This window comes from Betta splendens, chromosome 11 (genome assembly GCF_900634795.4).
Source record: "Betta splendens chromosome 11, fBetSpl5.4, whole genome shotgun sequence".
NCBI classification, from domain to species: Eukaryota; Metazoa; Chordata; class Actinopteri; order Anabantiformes; family Osphronemidae; genus Betta; species Betta splendens.
Window position 1 is genome coordinate 13,121,003 of NC_040891.2, and position 17,036 is coordinate 13,138,038.

The following is a 17,036-nucleotide window of genomic DNA, read 5'->3' on the forward strand; positions in this document are numbered from 1 at the left end:
CCACGTTTTTGTATATTTTGAATATTTCGCCTGAGCACTGTGGAAAGATCAGGAAGGAAAGCGGCGCTACATCTGTTTTCTTGCCCTCTGCTCCGCGCGCTCCTTATATGGGAAAGGATTTAGCTGCGCGAGCAAGGCGAGGGCGGAAACGCCGCGCGGTGGCCGCTGGGAAATTTCACCCTACATCCAGGAAGAAGAAAAGGCAGAGTGACTCTGCGCGGACACCGCTCGCACACACGCACTCCCACGGCGAAGCTGACAGTGACATAAAGGAGCAAATCACTGCTTGACCAGTTTAGCAGGTGAGCGGCGTGCTTTCGGTTTTCTGAGCTCTTCAGCTCTTTCCGCGGCTTCGCTCGAGCGTTTGAGGACGCGCGAGAGCTTAACTGTTTATCGCCGCCGCTTCCGCGAATCATTCAGGTTTTTTGAGCGAAATCGGTGTGATGCTAACACAGCCGGCTGGTTAGCCGACGCCGCTGCAGGCGATCGAGCCGGGCTCTGCACGTTTGGGCCCTTCACTGTGTATTTATTACTCACGGAAGAGTGTGTTTCGCTGATATGTGGGAACTGTTTTCTGCAGACTAACGCAGCGTTAGCTCACGCTGGGAGGAGTGTGTACGAGACAAAAACCCAGGAAATGCCGAAACAGACAGCAGACACTCCCAGACAGGGCAGAGAAATGACAGATATCAAGCCTGCAAGAGCTCGTCATAAAAATCTTTGCTCCTTTTCAGACCAAACGATGTGTCTGGATTTGCATTAGATAGCTTAGATTTGTTGGTGTTATGACACGTTTTGCATGCCCTCTGATCTGTCTCCTCCTCCTAGTTAGTTGGCGAATCGTGTCTTTGGGAAAACCCAAGCCGCTAAATGTCTCTTCAGTCTTGACGTTAAAGCTGAACTAACTGGTGGCACTGGTGGGGTCACAGGCATCTCCACAGCACCCGGGCTAACTTTAGCCACGCTAGCATCTCCTGGTGTCTGGTTGGAAGCCCAGTGATCGCATTAGCATCAGCGGCTTGAACTTGATTTGTTGGAGCCTTCAGCCCACCGAAGTAGGACTGTTGGGGAGGTCGGAGCTCACCGCCATTGCTATGTCCTACTTCTGCCTCTGCGACACAGTAGAAGTGTTGTCTCAACCAGTGCGGATAGATGGGGAAAGGTTGCAGGCTTCCTCCTTTATGTCTGAACGCCTGGCCCCAGGCAGAACAGCACGGAGGCCTGTACTTCCCTGTCATGCATGCATTTCTGCCACACGTCCACATAAGTAGGTCTCCTAATGTAGTTAAAGAGTCATGACGTTTTAGGAAAAGGGCCAAAATACAGAGGAGTGGGTTTAATGGATGTTCTGCACCTCTCCTGTCTCCTTACAGCTGCTCCCAGTGACCCAGAAACATTCAGGCTTGTTCTATTTACACAATCCCACAATTATTAGCATAGACTGTCAAATCATATCATGGCAGTAATGAAATCATGTGGTTTTCTATAGGTCCCGTAGGATGTTGCTCTCTATTTGTCCTCTTCTATTTATGACAGATGGGCTTTGAATTATGCAAAATGCATAAAAACTGTCATTTATTGTAGCAACCAGTCCCACAGATACAATGCTCATGTTTGAGCTGTTTACAAAACAAGTATTCCGGAACATTAGTGTGTTGAACTGGTGGGTTTTTCTTGTTTTTCGAGGGTAGTTTGCGACAATAACTAGTAATAAGACGCACTAACTGACTGCATCCAGTTTTGTCCCTAAAACTCATCCACATATGTTTTCCTAAATCCCAGTTTAGGGAGTTGTGGGCTCTGGCTGTGTGGTTGAGCCCAGTATTTTATGCCTTTTATAGAGCTGAAATCTAAGAAAAATGTTATGGCAGGCATTATTTCCTGGCTTGTGTCATAGCTGTATCTGCCTTCACGTCTGGTTCAGTTTCCTCAGAGATCAGCACTTGGCTTGAACTTGTGTGGCCACTTCGCTTCAGGAAATATTCTCTAGTGTCACTTGGGGATTTGTGAACTGCTACAGCTGGAAGAAATGTTTGTTAGTAGCATATAAACAGGACAGATGACCATCTTCTGTAGCTTTTCCTGAACAGCTATTAACTGTAGTAGTGCTTGTTTTCCCCAGCTACACCTTTAGCTGCCACTCCCTTCCTGTATTGCTGGTGAGTAATCTCAGCTAGGACCAAAATACCAAAAACCAGAACTTTGGTCTCTACAGATAGGACAAAAATGTGGACCGGCAGTCTTGGTTTAGTAATTCAGGCCCTGCCGTGATTGAATTTATGTTTGAGTCTTGCAGAGAAATAATTTGCAGCTGTGCAAAGTAAATGAGTGAGACATGTAATTCAGCTGCAGATACTCTGGCTTATGAAAATTATCTCATTTAACAGCTCCAGGGCGACATGCGTCCTCAGCCAAACATTACGTTAATGCTGCATGCAACATGATTAATATTGACCTTAGAGGCAGGCCTGTAAAAACATTCTAATCACGTGTGTCTCAGTCACATTTCAGACTGATGATTGTAATTTGTCTGTAGTATTAGGGTTCAAATTGGACTACAGTGGCATCTTATGTTTACAAGATTTCATCTTCTTCATCCATCACAGCCAGAACTGGTTAGTTCTGCCTCTTGGTCATTAGATATACGAAGGTCTGTTGCCTCAGTCACAGCAGTTTGATCCAGTGGACTCATTAGTGAGAGTGGTCTCTGAGTGGATCCTCTGACCGTCAGTCAGGTGTAAGTACCTGAGAATAGAGACACATTCAGTAACGCAGACAAGGTGGTGTCCGGTTACTGCAGTCTTATGTAATGTCACACTGTCTCATTAGGTGGGTGAAGATTATGCTGGGCTCAGACTGAACTTAGTTAATCATGTACTTGTGGGGGTGAGTTAGAACTATTAGCTTACCTGTTGGCACATATGTTGGATGTCAATCTATTTATTCCCTGTAACTATTGTTCACTTGCATCTCCAGCTGTAACACGCCCTCATTCTGCAGAGAGTCTGCATAGTTTTGCGTTGCACGTTCGGACCCGCTTACACCCATTTTCTTCTGCTCAAAGTCTCTTAAGGCAGGACTGTGTGTTTCATCACAGGGTTGACTTCCTGTATGTGTGTACGTGGCACGTACTTGAATCAAAACTGAACACAGTTGAAAAACATAGAAATGGGAACTTAAAGCTAAAATGCTGTAAGGAGCAAAGCCTAATGCTCTATTGATTCAAACTCTCAACTTTGTGGTTGCGTATTTCTCTGATTTAAGTTAGAATATTTTAACACGTCACACATGTTCTTAGGACTGAATCACCAGGATCCACAGCACCAGTCTAATAAGGTAGCAAACCTTTTAATTGCAGTAATTCCCTTCGCCTTGTGTCTCAGGAGTAATTCAGTCCCCAGTAAGGAGGGTGTGGCAGAAAGTGATGCAGTGCAGCCAGTTTGAAAACAATTACTCATACAACTGGAAAGTGTCAAATAAAACATGTAATGATAATTGCATCACGTCTTCACCACCTCAGGTATGGCAGAGTTGGGGAGTCTGGTGCACCGGCTGGAGCTGGCAGTGGGCCGCCTGGAGGCCATGTCCATGTCTGGAGGCAGCACTGGAGGTTCTGCTGGGGGAGGTAATATTTGGCTTCATAATGAAGTACATCGTCACCTCAAAGCCTTTAAATCTCATTTTATGTTATTTAGTCAAGTATCGCCTCTCTTCTCCTACAACCATTCTGCACAGCTTTTCACCACACAAACAAATGCACCAAATCCCCTCAGCCCTGACCTCTACCAATTAAAATGATCAGCACTCAGCAGCACAGCAGTCAGAGACGTCACCAAGCACAGGTCAGGCGACTGCTGCTGCATGTACAGACTGTGGTTCTGACGGCAGCGTTAATTGCAGGCGGCTGTGAAGCATCTGAGGATGTGGTGATGCTCGTTAAACCTCCACCTGCTGTGTTAATACTACCAGCTTTAAAAAAAGTGGCTACTGAACAGTTGTCTGTTGTTGATAATAAGGAATGTCTTTTTCAGGGATTTTTCCATATCAACAAAAATCTGCTTTTACCCTCACAAGACAAATTAGCATTTTAATGAATTTAATTTGTTGTACTCTCCCTGTCTCGTCTTTAATTTACTTCGATTTTGTTTAATTTAAGTTTGTGTTTAATATTATGGCCTTTTGTGATATTTGAATAAACCTTTAATCCCCTCTTTTTTTATTCTTTTTTTATTTTTAACCTTTTACAGCTGTGTCTGTGTACGTTGACGCCTATGACAAGATAATCAGTGGTCCTGTGGCTGAGTACATCACCCTCAGCCAGAAGATCGGAGGCGATGTCCAGAAACATGTAGGTCTCAAACGCCAACATTTCAGAGATTTCCTCCAGTGTCTGTCCTTTTGCTATGTTCAGCTCCACTACAGAGCAGCTGCTTCAGTCTGAATTGATATTGGCTCCTCTTAGACTTAACCTGGATGACCCCTGAGCCCAAGATTCGCTCACTAGATGTTTATCAGTTTTGTGAATTCTGTAATTTGTGCTAAACTGTCTGCACCATTATCTTCTGTTGCCTGTACAATGTTCTATAGTTCTGTCATTTCAGTTTTCACTCTCCCCTCTTTTTTCTTTTTTTCAGGCAGATATGATGAAGCAGGCATTCAACAACCAGAGAAAACTCCTCGTAACAGCATCCTCCTCCCAGAAACCCTCTGATGTGAGTTAATGACACAATAAGCGCTTCAGTGGTTTAATTTAGTGTAACACTTGATGATTGAATTTGAGACCAGTCATTCTGTAGTCGAAGCCGTGGTGTAGAAACATGTTGGCTGAATCCTCTACTGTATGTAGAGGATTCAGCCAACATGTTTGGTGAATCTTGAAGGTGAAACATGCTAAATTCTGTTGTGTCTGGCGTTCAGGCAGTCCTGACGACTCTCCTGCAGCCCGTGTCCAAATCGATCCAGGAGGTGCAGACGTTCCGTGAGCAGAACCGCACCTCGCCGTTCTTCAACCACCTCTCTGCCGTCAGCGAGAGTGTGCCTGCTCTCGGATGGGTGGCCATGGTAAGACTGAGGAGAGAAGCGGTGGAGGGTGTGTGTGTGGGTAAATGAGGGCATGACGGCTGGAAACAAGCCTCTCTTTGATTCTGTCATCATTGTCTGAGCAACAGCGTGTTGGCTGGCACATAGACGGGAGCAACAGAGCTTCACTGTTACAGTTTAGAAGATTAACTCTTTGTGTTGTCTGTTATGAATAATACATCAGATTTGTCGATGCTTTCATTCTTTGTGCGCCTACTCAGAAGTTTGTACTTTAACCTCTGGGTTGCTGAGTTAGTGTATGATTTAAATGAAAAGTCATTTTTGTCTCATCTCAGCTGAGAGGCTGTGCAGCCAATAGAAGAACCCGAAGATTGGCTTTAACTTTATATTGAACTGTTGAAACATCAAACTGGACTATTTGGCTGCGATTACTTTTGTTTTTAGGTTTTCATGTTTTGTGCTCTTTTCACCAGGCTCCAAAACCATGCCCCTATGTTAAAGAGATGCAGGATGCTGCCATGTTCTACACCAACCGCGTACTCAAGGATTACAAGGAGAAGTAAGCAAAGCCTTCCTACATCGTCCACACATTTTAAATTAAAGCTGCATCAACATTCTGTAATGATAACCGCTTGCTGTGCAGCCAAGCAGTTTGCAGAACCCATCTGTCTTCGCTTTGTCTGGGCTCTTTTTGAGCCAATGTATCCCACAGTTTTACTGAGTCAGCCCTGCCACACGACACACTGACACACACTGGGGGTAGACTTCCTGAAGTCAGAGCCAGTATCAAAGCATTTTAGAATAGAGCTGCTCAGCCTGCTCATAATAGACAGTTGCACAAACATAGCTGGTATTCAAAGCCATTGTCAGTGAGCTGTTGCAGTCAATGCAAACCCATAATCCTCTATACAAATTGTTCGATATTTGTGATTTAATTTGGGTTGAGAAATGTTAAATGTTAATCCATTTGTGTCTGAGGGGTCATGTGTATTTTCTGTTTAACTGTGGGACGGGGAAAAGGAAGAATAGACTGATACATATGCAAAAGACAGACAGTTTGTTTCCTCCTCTTCCTCACAGGGACAAGACTCACGTGGACTGGGTGAAGGCCTACGTCAACATCTGGACTGAGATGCAGAACTATATCAAAGAACATCACACCACTGGCCTGACCTGGAGCAAGACTGTAAGTCTGATTGCTACAAGTACAAATTCCTAAATTTAAACGGTCTCTCTTGTTAGTAAAGAGCTGAATAACAGAAATGATCAGAAAAGGGGGTTTGACCTTCAGCATAGACAAGTTTCTTAAAATATTGTAATTGTTTTACAAATGACTAATTGGGTCAAAACAAGCAAAGGTTTTGCTGATGGAGGTCACAACAGAGAAACCCTCTGAAGGGGAAACTGAATAGAGGAGGAGGAGTAGTACTAGTAATAAATTATTATTTTTTGGTCTGCACCTCAGGGAGCCATAGCCTCAGCCTCTGCAGCTGCCCCCAGTCCTCCTGCAGGTGGGTGTCCTCCCCCACCTCCCCCTGGACCACCTCCACCACCCATGGATGTGAGCGCACCCTCAAGTGGCGGCGGCGATTCTGGTGAAGATCGGAATGCTTTATTTGCCTCCATCAACAAGGGATCAGACATCACAAAGGGTATGTGACAACCATGGATTGCGTTTGTGGTAGTTTGAGGTCAAATGTCCGCTTCAACTGAATAGCTTCCTGCAGGTGCTGCTGTCACATGAAATGCTTTGCATAGAGCAATGACAATGACACTGCATACATTTATTAATACTCACAATTCCGCAAAAAATGTAAAACGCTTCCGACTGCAGATTCCAAACAAGGAAGAACCTTCACTGATGAGGTGAGTCTACAGGTGCCCAGCAGATTTCTGACTGTGTACACTGTGCGTAACCTTGAGGGTCCTTGAGGAGCATTTTAATAAATTTCCTTTCTTGTAGTGATTGCAAAGCAGATCCTTTGAATATTTAAAAAGATGCAAACATGTCTGGTCCTAGTGAGCCTGCTTCTCTGGTTAAAGACTAGAACTTAACCAGATGGTGTTTTCTTGACACCAGGCCTGAAGCATGTGAGCGACGACCAGAAGACCCACAAGAATCCTAATCTGAGAGGTCAGTCTGGTCCGGTGCGTACAGGACCCAAACCCTTCTCGTCCTCTCCCCGACCTGCTGCCTCTGCCGCTCCCACCCGCACACTGCCACCCGTTCTGGAGCTGGAGGGAAAGAAGTGGAAAGTGGTGAGTTAAGAAATGCAAGAATAGTGTTTTGTGTAATTCCTAATATTTAAAGCCTCCTGTGTACAGGACTAACATGATGTTGAATGCACTGTTTCACCATGTCTCGGTCATCTTGTTGACACTTGTGTGTTTGTTCTTCTGCAGGAGAATCATGAAGGAGCACAGGACCTGGTGATCAGCGACACGGAGCTGAAGCAAGTGGTTTATGCTTTCAAGTGCAACAAAAGCACACTGCAGGTCAAGGGCAAAATCAACTCCATCACTTTAGGTAAGAACAGAAGCAGCTGTCGGGACAAATTACACCTAACTGTCTTGTTGTTCTTTTTATTTAGGCTGTTTTAAAGACCTTTTACCTCATTTTCCATTTGTGAGAAAACAAGGTTGCATTTGTTCCTGTCCTCCTAAATAATTTTAGATCTCTTTCAGACAACTGTAAAAAATCAGGTCTGGTGTTTGACGACGTCGTGGGCATCGTGGAGGTCATCAACTGCAAGGATGTCAAGATCCAGGTGTGCAACAAAACACAGCTCAAAGGGACTAAAACAGAAACTCCCTGAAAAGCCTCAGTGTTTTCTCCATTAACCCTCTGATATGCAGAGATGACACAATTAACCCTGTTTTCACTACAAGGTCCTGGGTAAGGTCCCCACCATCTCCATCAACAAGACGGACGGCTGCCATGTTTACCTGAGCAAAGACTCTTTGGCGTGTGAGATCATCAGCGCCAAGAGCTCAGAGATGAACATCCTGGTACCCAACAAAAACGGAGAGTTTGTGAGTATCCTCGTTTGCAACATGCCTGCAGATTACGTTTAAATGCATTGAGCTGCAACACCACAGGCTTAATTAATTTCATATACTGTTATTGAGTCCCACATTCAGATGAGTGTTGTTAGTGTAACATGACATTTGAACACAAGTGTGCAGTAAATGTGACACTGGAGACAGAAAGGACAGCTCGTGATATTCATATAAATGCAGTATTTGCTCAAGGTTTGTCTAAAATTAGAAAAAAAACATGCACCACTGTTAAACACGATCCTTCTTTCTTCCCTGTCAGACGGAGCTTCCTGTTCCCGAGCAGTTCAAGACCGTCTGGGACGGCCATAAGCTCGTTACCACAGCAACAGAGATTGCTGGTTAAAATGCGGCAGCACATCAAACGGCCTCCTTCACCACCACCCCTCTTTTTTTTTTTTTTTTTCTCCCGTCAGACGCCCACCTGACTGACCAACCAGCCCACCAGCTAACTCTCACTGTAAACTGAAATTTGGACCACACGCGTTTTATTCCCTTCACGCTGTCCTCCTCAGCCAATCACAGCTAAAGCTGTCCCTTCCATAAGCCAATGAGAGGACTGCTTGCTTGACCTGGAGCAAGTCCTTCAGCCAATCAGCAGGGAGCAGCGGCTCTTTCAAATTGGTTTTTCCCTTTTGAGCACTTAAGCATAAGTTTTGCCAATAGCTCAGATGCTCTGTTTTTTATCTGGTTAAGGCTAAGCTGAATTTAAACTGTAGAATAGCCAACATAGGGACTGGAGTTCCTCTGCACGAAACACACTGCAGCCAATCAGGCGCTCCGCTCAAGATGCTTCAGGTTATATTACTCTTCTCTTTTTAAGTTGTAGCCTGGTAGGTTTCTGTTTCATTATATGCAATTCACTGGTGAAGCGCTTGTCATAAAGGCCCAATTATAGAGGATGATGACATCTATATTACATCCACTGACTGTGCTCAGCATGAACTATTCATGGTGAAAGCCCATATTAAGAGTTGTCACTGTAAGAACCTCCACTGTCTTCACATCAAGGAACGATTCATCTAGTGAAAACTGTAAAATTATAATTCCACGTTTTCTCTTAATCCCACACATTAAACATTCCAAATAAGCAGACCTGTAAGGATGAGTGCTACAGAGCAGAGACACACAGATGAATGTTGTTGCTGAACGCTTTACCTCCACCTCTGATATAAACATCTGCTGTAGACTTGGGGAACACATGGTCTTAAATATCAGCCCTCACCATCTACACATCTGTGGCTCTTGGCTGAATTTTCTTTTCTCATCTCTTTTACCTCGTTACTTTTTTTTTGGGGTCCAACATCAGATTTCTTGTTCATTAGTACTGGAGACATCATTAAAGAGATTGCAATAAAATGAGCGTAATGTTTCTTATCTTTATTGGATGAATCATGTAACACGCACACTTGAGTTTCAGCTGTTAAATGTTGCAGGTTAATTTGCAGCTGGCGCTGAACAAACAAAGCAGCCTCACGCTAACAGTGCTGCAGCAGACGAACTAAAAATACCATGGCATCAAACCGGCTCAACATGCTAAAAAATGATCAGTGCAAAACAAATGAGCTGTGTGCTTCCTGAATCCCTGCTCCAGTCATTCAGCTTCATTTTACTGACTCCACTTCACTACAATCGAATTTCAGCCCCAAGACAACAAGCTGGACCTCACGTCGGCATTTGGAGGGGAGTTTAGCGTAAATAGGGGAGCAGGTTTGTGTCGAACCACTCTTTGGTGAACTGGAGGTGGTCTCCTTCAGAGGTTAGAAACACCAGCTTTTTAGCCTTGTCCATCGCTGCGAGGCCCAGACGATCCTGAGGAGACGAGAGCTTGACATTAGTTACGGTTTAGCTTATGAATTACGAATAAATTTGACGTTCCCATTCTGCAGATGACCCATGAATGTAGCACAAGCGACATGCAGCCACACATTTGGTGGATTCATTTCCTCTAAATCCACGAACTGTGTCTTTAGAGGTTTTGCTTTACAAAAGCTCCACTGTTGTCGCTGGGACAAGCAAGCATGAAAGCAAACAACAGGACATGCAAAGCTGGATAGACAGTGTTACCTCTTTGTAGAGGACACTTTCCTGCAGAGTCTCTGTCTCTTTGGCCTGACCAGTTTTCAGGAAGCCAAACCACTGAAAGTAACCAGAACATCATTACATTTAACAGTAAACACACAGGGTTAGACTCAATGTGATCTAAGAGATAACTCCTTAAAGAGCAAACAAGAATAAGACAGTGGGTCTTTGGTTTGTTACCTCACTGACAACAGGATCCACTACTGTGTCATTCAGGAACTTGACCATCACAAACTTCTCTAGACGCTGGAGGTTCTTCTTATACGTCTCATTTACAGACTGGAAAAATATATATACAGAAATTGATTGAAGACAGATGTTGATACATTTACATAAAATAAGTATTTTTAAAAAGGAGTCAATCAACATCAACTAGGAAATGGCCCAAACTACACAAAAATGACTCCCTGCCAATTATCCAACTAGCTGCTACTACATCTCAGTCATACTGACCCTCTCCTGATTGATGTCGGCCAGGAACAGGCTGTGCTTCTTGTACAGGTCGTCGTTTAAGGGGTCATGCCAATACTGGGCCTGCACCAGGCTGACACACACACACACACACACACACACACACACACACACGCACACACAGTCAGGCAACACATCAGGACAGGAACCCCAATGGCGAATACAACATCAGGACAATTAAACGAAAGCTGAGAGATAATGACTTACTGCTTCTGAACCAGGTCACTGTAGGCGCCACTGTTCAGAGCTTTACGTATTATGTCACAGATGTGAGAGCTCTCTCCGGGACAGCGAGGCAGCCCGTACACTCCTGCAGCCAAAAAACACAAAAGCGTCACCTCTTTATTAAAGGGAGCGACCTTTATGCAGCTGGTGGTGACAAAGAGACCTAAAAATGTTGTTTCCCCTCCTAAAATATCTCTGTTACCACAATATTACACAAATTCTATAGACAGGTACGAAGGCCATAAGTGGAAGGTTTTTACTCAGGTCCACAGAGAATAAAGAGGAACTGGAAACACGAACAGACCCAAAGGAGACTGGTTTGATTGTGTTTTTCTGCACCAGCCATTTGCTGTATCATTTATTACTTTCCATTTTGAATCCAATATGTGACCGTCGTACGTGCACCACAGTGTAGATCAGGGAAGTGAGATACACTGGTATTTCTGTTCCACATAATGTCAGTACCTTGGTGCTGGCCTCCAACAGAGATCAAGGTCTTTATTGGTGGCGAGGGGCAGCGCTGAGCCACAGCTCTCCTGTGACGAGAGGAAGTGAGCAAACAGGCTTTAGCCTAAGAAAAAAGCTATGGCTGAAATTCAGTAAAGTTATGTTTTAATGGTATTTGTATATTGTTAATTATTTCCTTCAAGGAGCCAGAGAATTTCCAGAACCACAGTTTCGCCAACATGCTCCTAACAAAAGCACTGAATGTCCAGAACAGGCAATACGTACAGAAACTGAGCCCCCTGGGAGAATCCCATAGCGTTGTATCCGCCCTTCAACTGCGGGTCCTTGGCCAGCTGATCGCACACCATGGACACCTGCTCATTCACATCCTTGAAAAACCCATTTTCTGTGTCCTGCAGAAAAGTTCGGAGTGTGACAGACAGATTAGAATGAGAAAACGAGACACAACGGATCAAAGCAAAGGCCTTGGAGTCGTGCTGGTTCACTATGAATATTAACTGAGAAGAATGACACACTGACGTTATAAAGGAGCCATTTTCTGATGTAACATTTGCCACTGGCACTGAAAATGTCACAGAATAGCAGTCGTCACGTGTCATGTGAATGTATCAATCAAAGCTGCTGCACAGCTGTTCACATGTTGGCTTAACATTTGTATGCAAGGCATTTATGTCTCTTTGCAGACTTTTGTTTGCACCCACATAGATTTACCAGGTTTTCTGCAGTAACAATTAAACACTTAAGGGCAGGGGTGACAGCACCTCTATGACATTTTTCCCGATCATCAGCGAGAGAACGTAGATGCCAGGGACCTCCTTTTCCACCATCTTCTTTATCGCCCCCATGCTGAGAGGGTTACAGCAGCTGTCACCTGGTCAACACAGCAATGCTTACTTTATTAAGAAGTAAAAGCAACCCATTTCTATTAATAAAAGCTGAGGAAAAAAGGAAGACTGAGAAATGTGTTTTTTATATTTTAAAATCAGACAATTGATGTTTCTGTTGACAAACACAAGCAGAAGAGAAAGTCTTTTACTTCTCCCTGGAATTCCCCAGACAGTAAAGACATCGGCAACTGTAACAATAACCCTACTCAAACCACACCACACCTCACATTAAAGGTCATTATTGCACAGGTCTTGTTGTGAGGTCAACCATTAACAAGAGTTATGATGCAGTAGATGCTCCTACAGAAACAATTTGGTTTCATATTGGGAGTTTTTAGTTTAATGTGTCTTTGTAGCATCAACTGTGACACAAGTCACAAGACACAATTAACTTTCACAAGCCGATAAGGATTTTCTTTATTTATTAGTATTTTCAGTTTGATTGATTTGTTGCTGTATTATTTACTTGCTGCTGTATTTTTTCTATGGATCATACTTTGTGCTCTTGTAAGATGAAATTTCGCCATTGTGGGACTTTCTTATTCTTATTCCTATCTTTATTCTTTACAATTATGCATTGATTGTGACACAGCGAGCTGCAGTTTATATTCTTTATTTGTTAATTTTTTTTAAATAACTATAATTAAAATTGTAAATATTTTTGTCACAAGAGGGAACATATAATTTCTTGGTTGTCCTATGCAAACTGGGCCACTGAATCTGATTCTGATTCTAATCTCCCTAAATGTGAATGCAATGTTTTAATCCTTAGTGCAAGAAGGAGCAGCCCAGTCACTCACCCATTCCATGCCACAGAACCAGTGGTACAATCTTGTTAGTGGAGTCATAAACTGGGCCGCCGGTGACCAGCAACACTGGAGCCACAAGGAGGAAACTGAGGAGGGCTGCTGTCATCCTGAACCCTGGAACAAATCCCAAAGCAAGAACACTATTGTTATAAACAGCTTTAAATATAAGAACAGGCTGGATGGAGACAAAAGCAAACTTCAAGATGCAATTAATAGACATACAGTACACTGATGAGGCTTGTCCGAGTCCTTGCATGCGTCTATTCCTGATTCAAAGATCTGTTTTCTTATATTAACACCTGAGGCTCCTCCCAGACACCAGAGGTTAAAACAGGAGCTGTGGGAATGAGATGCCATGTCTGTCGAGACTCAAGCTTAAAAACAACCCTACAAATAACAAAGCATTAGTATAACTGGTTTTGGTTTTACCAAAATTAAAATAAACGTTCTGAACAAAACATTCTCTGATGTATTAATAAAGAAATGCAGTTAGTAGCTTTTTGTCACTGCCAGCCTGATACTTGTACTTGTAGTTCATTAGTGGAGAAGCTGAACTGAACGTGTGATCTCACAAAAAGGTGAAAATTGCTTCTTAGAGAAACAGGTTTGACAACAGAGGAATCACGAGGAGCAGAAACAGAGCTGCTACTGTGTTTCCTGCTTTCTACAGTCACATTAATTCTTTTCAACTGCACCAATGTTGTTTCAGATAAACCACCGAATTGGAGGAACTTGTTGGCGAAATATACTTCAACAGATTTTCAATAGATGAAAAGATTCACAAGTACGTTACCAGTTAACTGAACAGAGCTAACGCCTCAGGCTTAACATCAAAGCCAAATTTAGTTATTTAAAATAAAGTTGAAATGCAAAATGGATGGAACATTTATTTAAAATAAATATTTTTGTGAACAAGCACAAATACCCTGATAAGTATTATTAATCTTCAAAAACATTACTCACTGTTGCTGCGTTCTTCCGCTTTTTGTTGCATTGCCGTCACATGACTATGTTTACCCAATTAAATAGAAAGGGCGGGGTTAAACCTATGTGGGGCCGTATTGCCAGGTTTGAATATTCTTCCGTACTCATTTTGAATAATACGTTTTAATTATTGTTTTAGTTTCTACCTACTAGTGTATTCCAGATTTACCAACTTTAAGCACAGGGAGATGTTTCAGCATAATTTAATTGAATTGAATTGACTTAAACCTTTCCTTTTATAGTCAGATCTGGCAACACAAACAGGGGCGGAGATGTTTAACTAGATACTATCCTCCTCTTTTATCGTTTTTTCTCGTAGTGCAGCTTTAAGCAATTTACTTTGATAGGTCGACATTGCAAGCATTAAACTTCTTGATAACCTTCCTGTGAAACTTTATATAGAAACGTTACTCTTTAGTGTAGTTTGAGTGCGGAGCTCCATCTGCTAGCTCATTAGCTCGTCATGCTAGCTCGCAGTGATAAACTACAGCGTTCAGACGCAGTGACGCTGAACTAACAGCTTTTACCTGTTCATAAGGTAAAAGTCACGAACCAAGGATTGGAGCGGACGAGCCAGACGCCTAAAGGATGTGTGAGGAGCCGGGCAGTTACAATGCCGTGGGCTCGTTTCCCAAAACTTTCGGCTACGAGGAGTCCGACATGGAGGAGAGCTGCTCCTCGGATGAAAAGCCCAGGATCCTGCTGATGGGTCTGAGGCGCAGCGGGAAGTCATCCATACAGAAGGTGGAGGTTTTATTCCAAAGTTACTGTTGCATGTTGTGTTGCGCCACATCCGTCATTTGTGTTTGATTGTGAGGCACGGAAGGACGTACAAAGGTTTGTAATGTTTGTCCGCGCATCGAACCCTGTCACAAGTACAGTTTGTCAGATAAGGAGGAAAATGTGGGTCTGTGGTGAGTGGAGCGGTCCGTTCAATAAACGAGCCTCTGTTTGTTTTATTATTGGTTCAGATAAGACGACATTAACATTCGAGAGATCACCTGTCTGTGTGGGTCAGTGCAAAGCGCAAGGAGTTGTGTTATCAACATTATAATAACAGTCCTTACGCTGCTGTTCCCAGGTTGTGTTTCACAAGATGTCGCCCAATGAGACTTTATTCCTCGAGAGCACCAACAAAATATACAAGGACGACATCTCCAGCAGCTCCTTTGTCAACTTCCAGATCTGGGACTTCCCTGGACAGGTGGACTTCTTCGACCCGACGTTTGACAGTGAGATGATCTTCAGTGGAACTGGAGCTTTGATTTTTGTCATTGACGCTCAGGTTTGTAGTTTGTTTCAGGTGAAATGATTCGTCCCCTCTGCTGTTCTTCGCTCACTGTGTGTCTGCTGTCATCAGGACGACTACGTGGAGGCTCTCGGGCGGTTACACCTGACCGTGTCCAGGGCCTACAAAGTGAATCCACACATCAACTTTGCAGTGTTCATCCATAAAGTGGACGGTCTGTCGGACGACCACAAGATAGAAACACAAAGAGACATTCATCAGAGGGCCAACGACGATCTGACCGATGCCAACCTGGAGAAGGTTCACCTCAGGTGAATGTGACCCGTCTTCACCTGCTGGGTGCTTGTATAGCAGGATGTGGCTTTAGACTTCAATACTTAATGTTTTGGCATCATTGTTTTAGTTTTCTAGCTTTTCTGAACTCTCCTCTTCCTCTTTCTCTTCTCAGCTTCTACTTGACCAGTATCTACGACCACTCCATATTCGAGGCCTTCAGTAAAGTCGTCCAGAAGCTCATTCCCCAGTTACCGACGCTGGAGAACCTTTTAAACATTTTCATATCGGTGCGTTTTATTTTGACATCTAGCCAGGAGCTGTGTCTGAGCTTGACCTGTTTGGACACCCTCACTAACCACCTCCATGTTTTCCAGCATTCTGGGATTGAGAAGGCCTTCCTGTTTGACGTCGTTAGTAAGATTTACATTGCCACCGACAGCTCTCCTGTGGACATGCAGTCCTACGAGCTCTGCTGTGATATGATCGATGTGGTCATTGATGTCTCCTGCATTTACGGGTGAGAAGACTTCTAGTTTTTGTGTTGGTAAAGAGCATTTCCTTTTTGTTCAGAGCGTAATGTCCCCCTCCTCATGGCAGGCTCGCCGAGGATGGCAGTGGCTGTGCCTATGACAAGGAGTCTTTGGCTATCATCAAGCTCAACAACACTACTGTGCTTTATTTGAAAGAGGTCACCAAGTTCCTCGCTCTCGTCTGCATCCTCAGGGAGGAGAGCTTTGAGAGGAAAGGTTTGTCACCTCAGTCCTACTGCATGTACATAAAACAAACCAACATGGAGATGGTTGGAAGGTGTTCCCGCTCTGTAAACCAATACTTCAGTGCTTCCAGGAGTCTGGGTTCTGTGTTTAACATTTATGTTCTATTGTGCTCTTGTTGTCTTTGCAGGTTTGATAGAGTACAACTTTCACTGTTTTCGAAAAGCCATCCATGAAGTGTTTGAGGTGGGCTGCTCTCTACCAGGCGCCGTGTGGAGGCCGGCGAGTCCAGCCAGCAGCAGCTTGACTGGTTTCAAATATCCCGCTCTGAACGGTGTGAGAGTTTAACTGAAGCACGGACATGAGGAGGATTTGTGCTGCGAAATGTGACCAAGAACTGAGCCTTCACAGTTTCAGGCAATGAGCCTTTGGACTTAATTCTTAAGAAGGACAAAATGACAGAAAAGTGTCTAATGTACCGTTCTTTGATTTCTTTTCATTATCTGTGTGCAAACATCACATAAAAATACTATTCAAACTGCAAGTCATGCCGATAAACTGTTCAACAGTTTTCACTGAATCAACAACCTGCTTTTCACGTCCCACCACAGTCTAAACGTCTTTCATATTCCTGAATTATCGCGTGCTTCGAGCGGCTTTAATCCCCAGCTATGGACGAGTGGGGCTCGTGTTTGCTCTCTGCTCAGCTTTCTGTTGATAATGACTCACGCAGCCAGCGACTGGCGCTCGGCTCGGACCAGAACCGTGCCAGTTA

General features: G+C 43.8%; 3 protein-coding genes across 5 annotated transcripts in view; 2 read left to right on the plus strand and 1 right to left on the minus strand.

Moving 5' to 3' along the window:
* Positions 1-144: 144 nt before the first annotated feature.
* Positions 145-9,460, plus strand: cap1 (CAP, adenylate cyclase-associated protein 1 (yeast)). Its single transcript, XM_029166714.3, has 13 exons — positions 145-302; positions 3,521-3,625; positions 4,248-4,348; positions 4,635-4,712; positions 4,918-5,061; positions 5,514-5,599; positions 6,121-6,226; positions 6,506-6,692; positions 7,121-7,299; positions 7,444-7,567; positions 7,726-7,808; positions 7,930-8,073; positions 8,360-9,460. Exons 2-13 carry the CDS (start codon positions 3,523-3,525, stop codon positions 8,441-8,443), a joined length of 1,419 nt encoding a protein of 472 aa, XP_029022547.1. The 5' UTR covers positions 145-302; positions 3,521-3,522; the 3' UTR covers positions 8,444-9,460.
* ppt1 (palmitoyl-protein thioesterase 1 (ceroid-lipofuscinosis, neuronal 1, infantile)) lies at positions 9,457-14,083 on the minus strand. 3 transcript variants are annotated; one of them, XM_029166716.3, is made up of 11 exons: positions 14,003-14,083; positions 13,262-13,376; positions 13,031-13,153; positions 12,105-12,214; positions 11,608-11,735; positions 11,341-11,411; positions 10,858-10,960; positions 10,633-10,723; positions 10,360-10,458; positions 10,165-10,236; positions 9,457-9,909 (listed from the first exon to the last, which is right to left on the minus strand). In XM_029166716.3, exons 2-11 carry the CDS (start codon positions 13,293-13,295, stop codon positions 9,787-9,789), a joined length of 954 nt encoding a protein of 317 aa, XP_029022549.1. In that variant the 5' UTR covers positions 13,296-13,376; positions 14,003-14,083; the 3' UTR covers positions 9,457-9,786. The 3 variants fall into 3 exon arrangements, with proteins under 3 accessions (XP_029022549.1, XP_029022550.1, XP_029022551.1); XM_029166717.3 differs by lacking the exon at positions 14,003-14,083 and adding an exon at positions 13,833-13,961; XM_029166718.3 differs by lacking the exon at positions 13,262-13,376 and having other exon boundaries at positions 14,003-14,059.
* Positions 14,084-14,196: 113 nt separating this feature from the next.
* Positions 14,197-17,036, plus strand: part of rragcb (Ras-related GTP binding Cb) — a 3,016-nt gene continuing 176 nt past the window's right edge. The window contains exons 1-7 of the mRNA XM_029166715.3: positions 14,197-14,767; positions 15,105-15,308; positions 15,384-15,583; positions 15,721-15,835; positions 15,923-16,065; positions 16,146-16,294; positions 16,452-17,036. The exon at positions 16,452-17,036 is cut by the window's right edge and continues 176 nt beyond it. Coding sequence (XP_029022548.1) covers positions 14,612-14,767; positions 15,105-15,308; positions 15,384-15,583; positions 15,721-15,835; positions 15,923-16,065; positions 16,146-16,294; positions 16,452-16,609 — 1,125 coding nt within the window. The 5' untranslated portion in view covers positions 14,197-14,611 and the 3' untranslated portion in view covers positions 16,610-17,036. The remainder of the gene's footprint in view (positions 14,768-15,104; positions 15,309-15,383; positions 15,584-15,720; positions 15,836-15,922; positions 16,066-16,145; positions 16,295-16,451) is intronic.

Excerpts from the sequence above, each read along its gene's own strand:
- cap1 (XM_029166714.3), top strand. The coding sequence starts at position 3,523 with ATGGCAGAGTTGGGGAGTCTGGTGCACCGGCTGGAGCTGGCAGTGGGC. Across the intron at positions 4,349-4,634 it reads GAGGCGATGTCCAGAAACAT|GCAGATATGATGAAGCAGGC; the intron begins GTAGGTCTCAAA and ends TCTTTTTTTCAG. Across the intron at positions 4,713-4,917 it reads CCTCCCAGAAACCCTCTGAT|GCAGTCCTGACGACTCTCCT; the intron begins GTGAGTTAATGA and ends TCTGGCGTTCAG.
- ppt1 (XM_029166716.3), bottom strand. The coding sequence starts at position 13,295 with ATGCAAGGACTCGGACAAGCCTCATCAGTGTACT. Across the intron at positions 13,154-13,261 it reads ACAAGCCTCATCAGTGTACT|GGTTCAGGATGACAGCAGCC; the intron begins GTATGTCTATTA and ends GATTTGTTCCAG. Across the intron at positions 10,961-11,340 it reads TGTTGGAGGCCAGCACCAAG|GAGTGTACGGGCTGCCTCGC; the intron begins GTACTGACATTA and ends TTTTGGCTGCAG.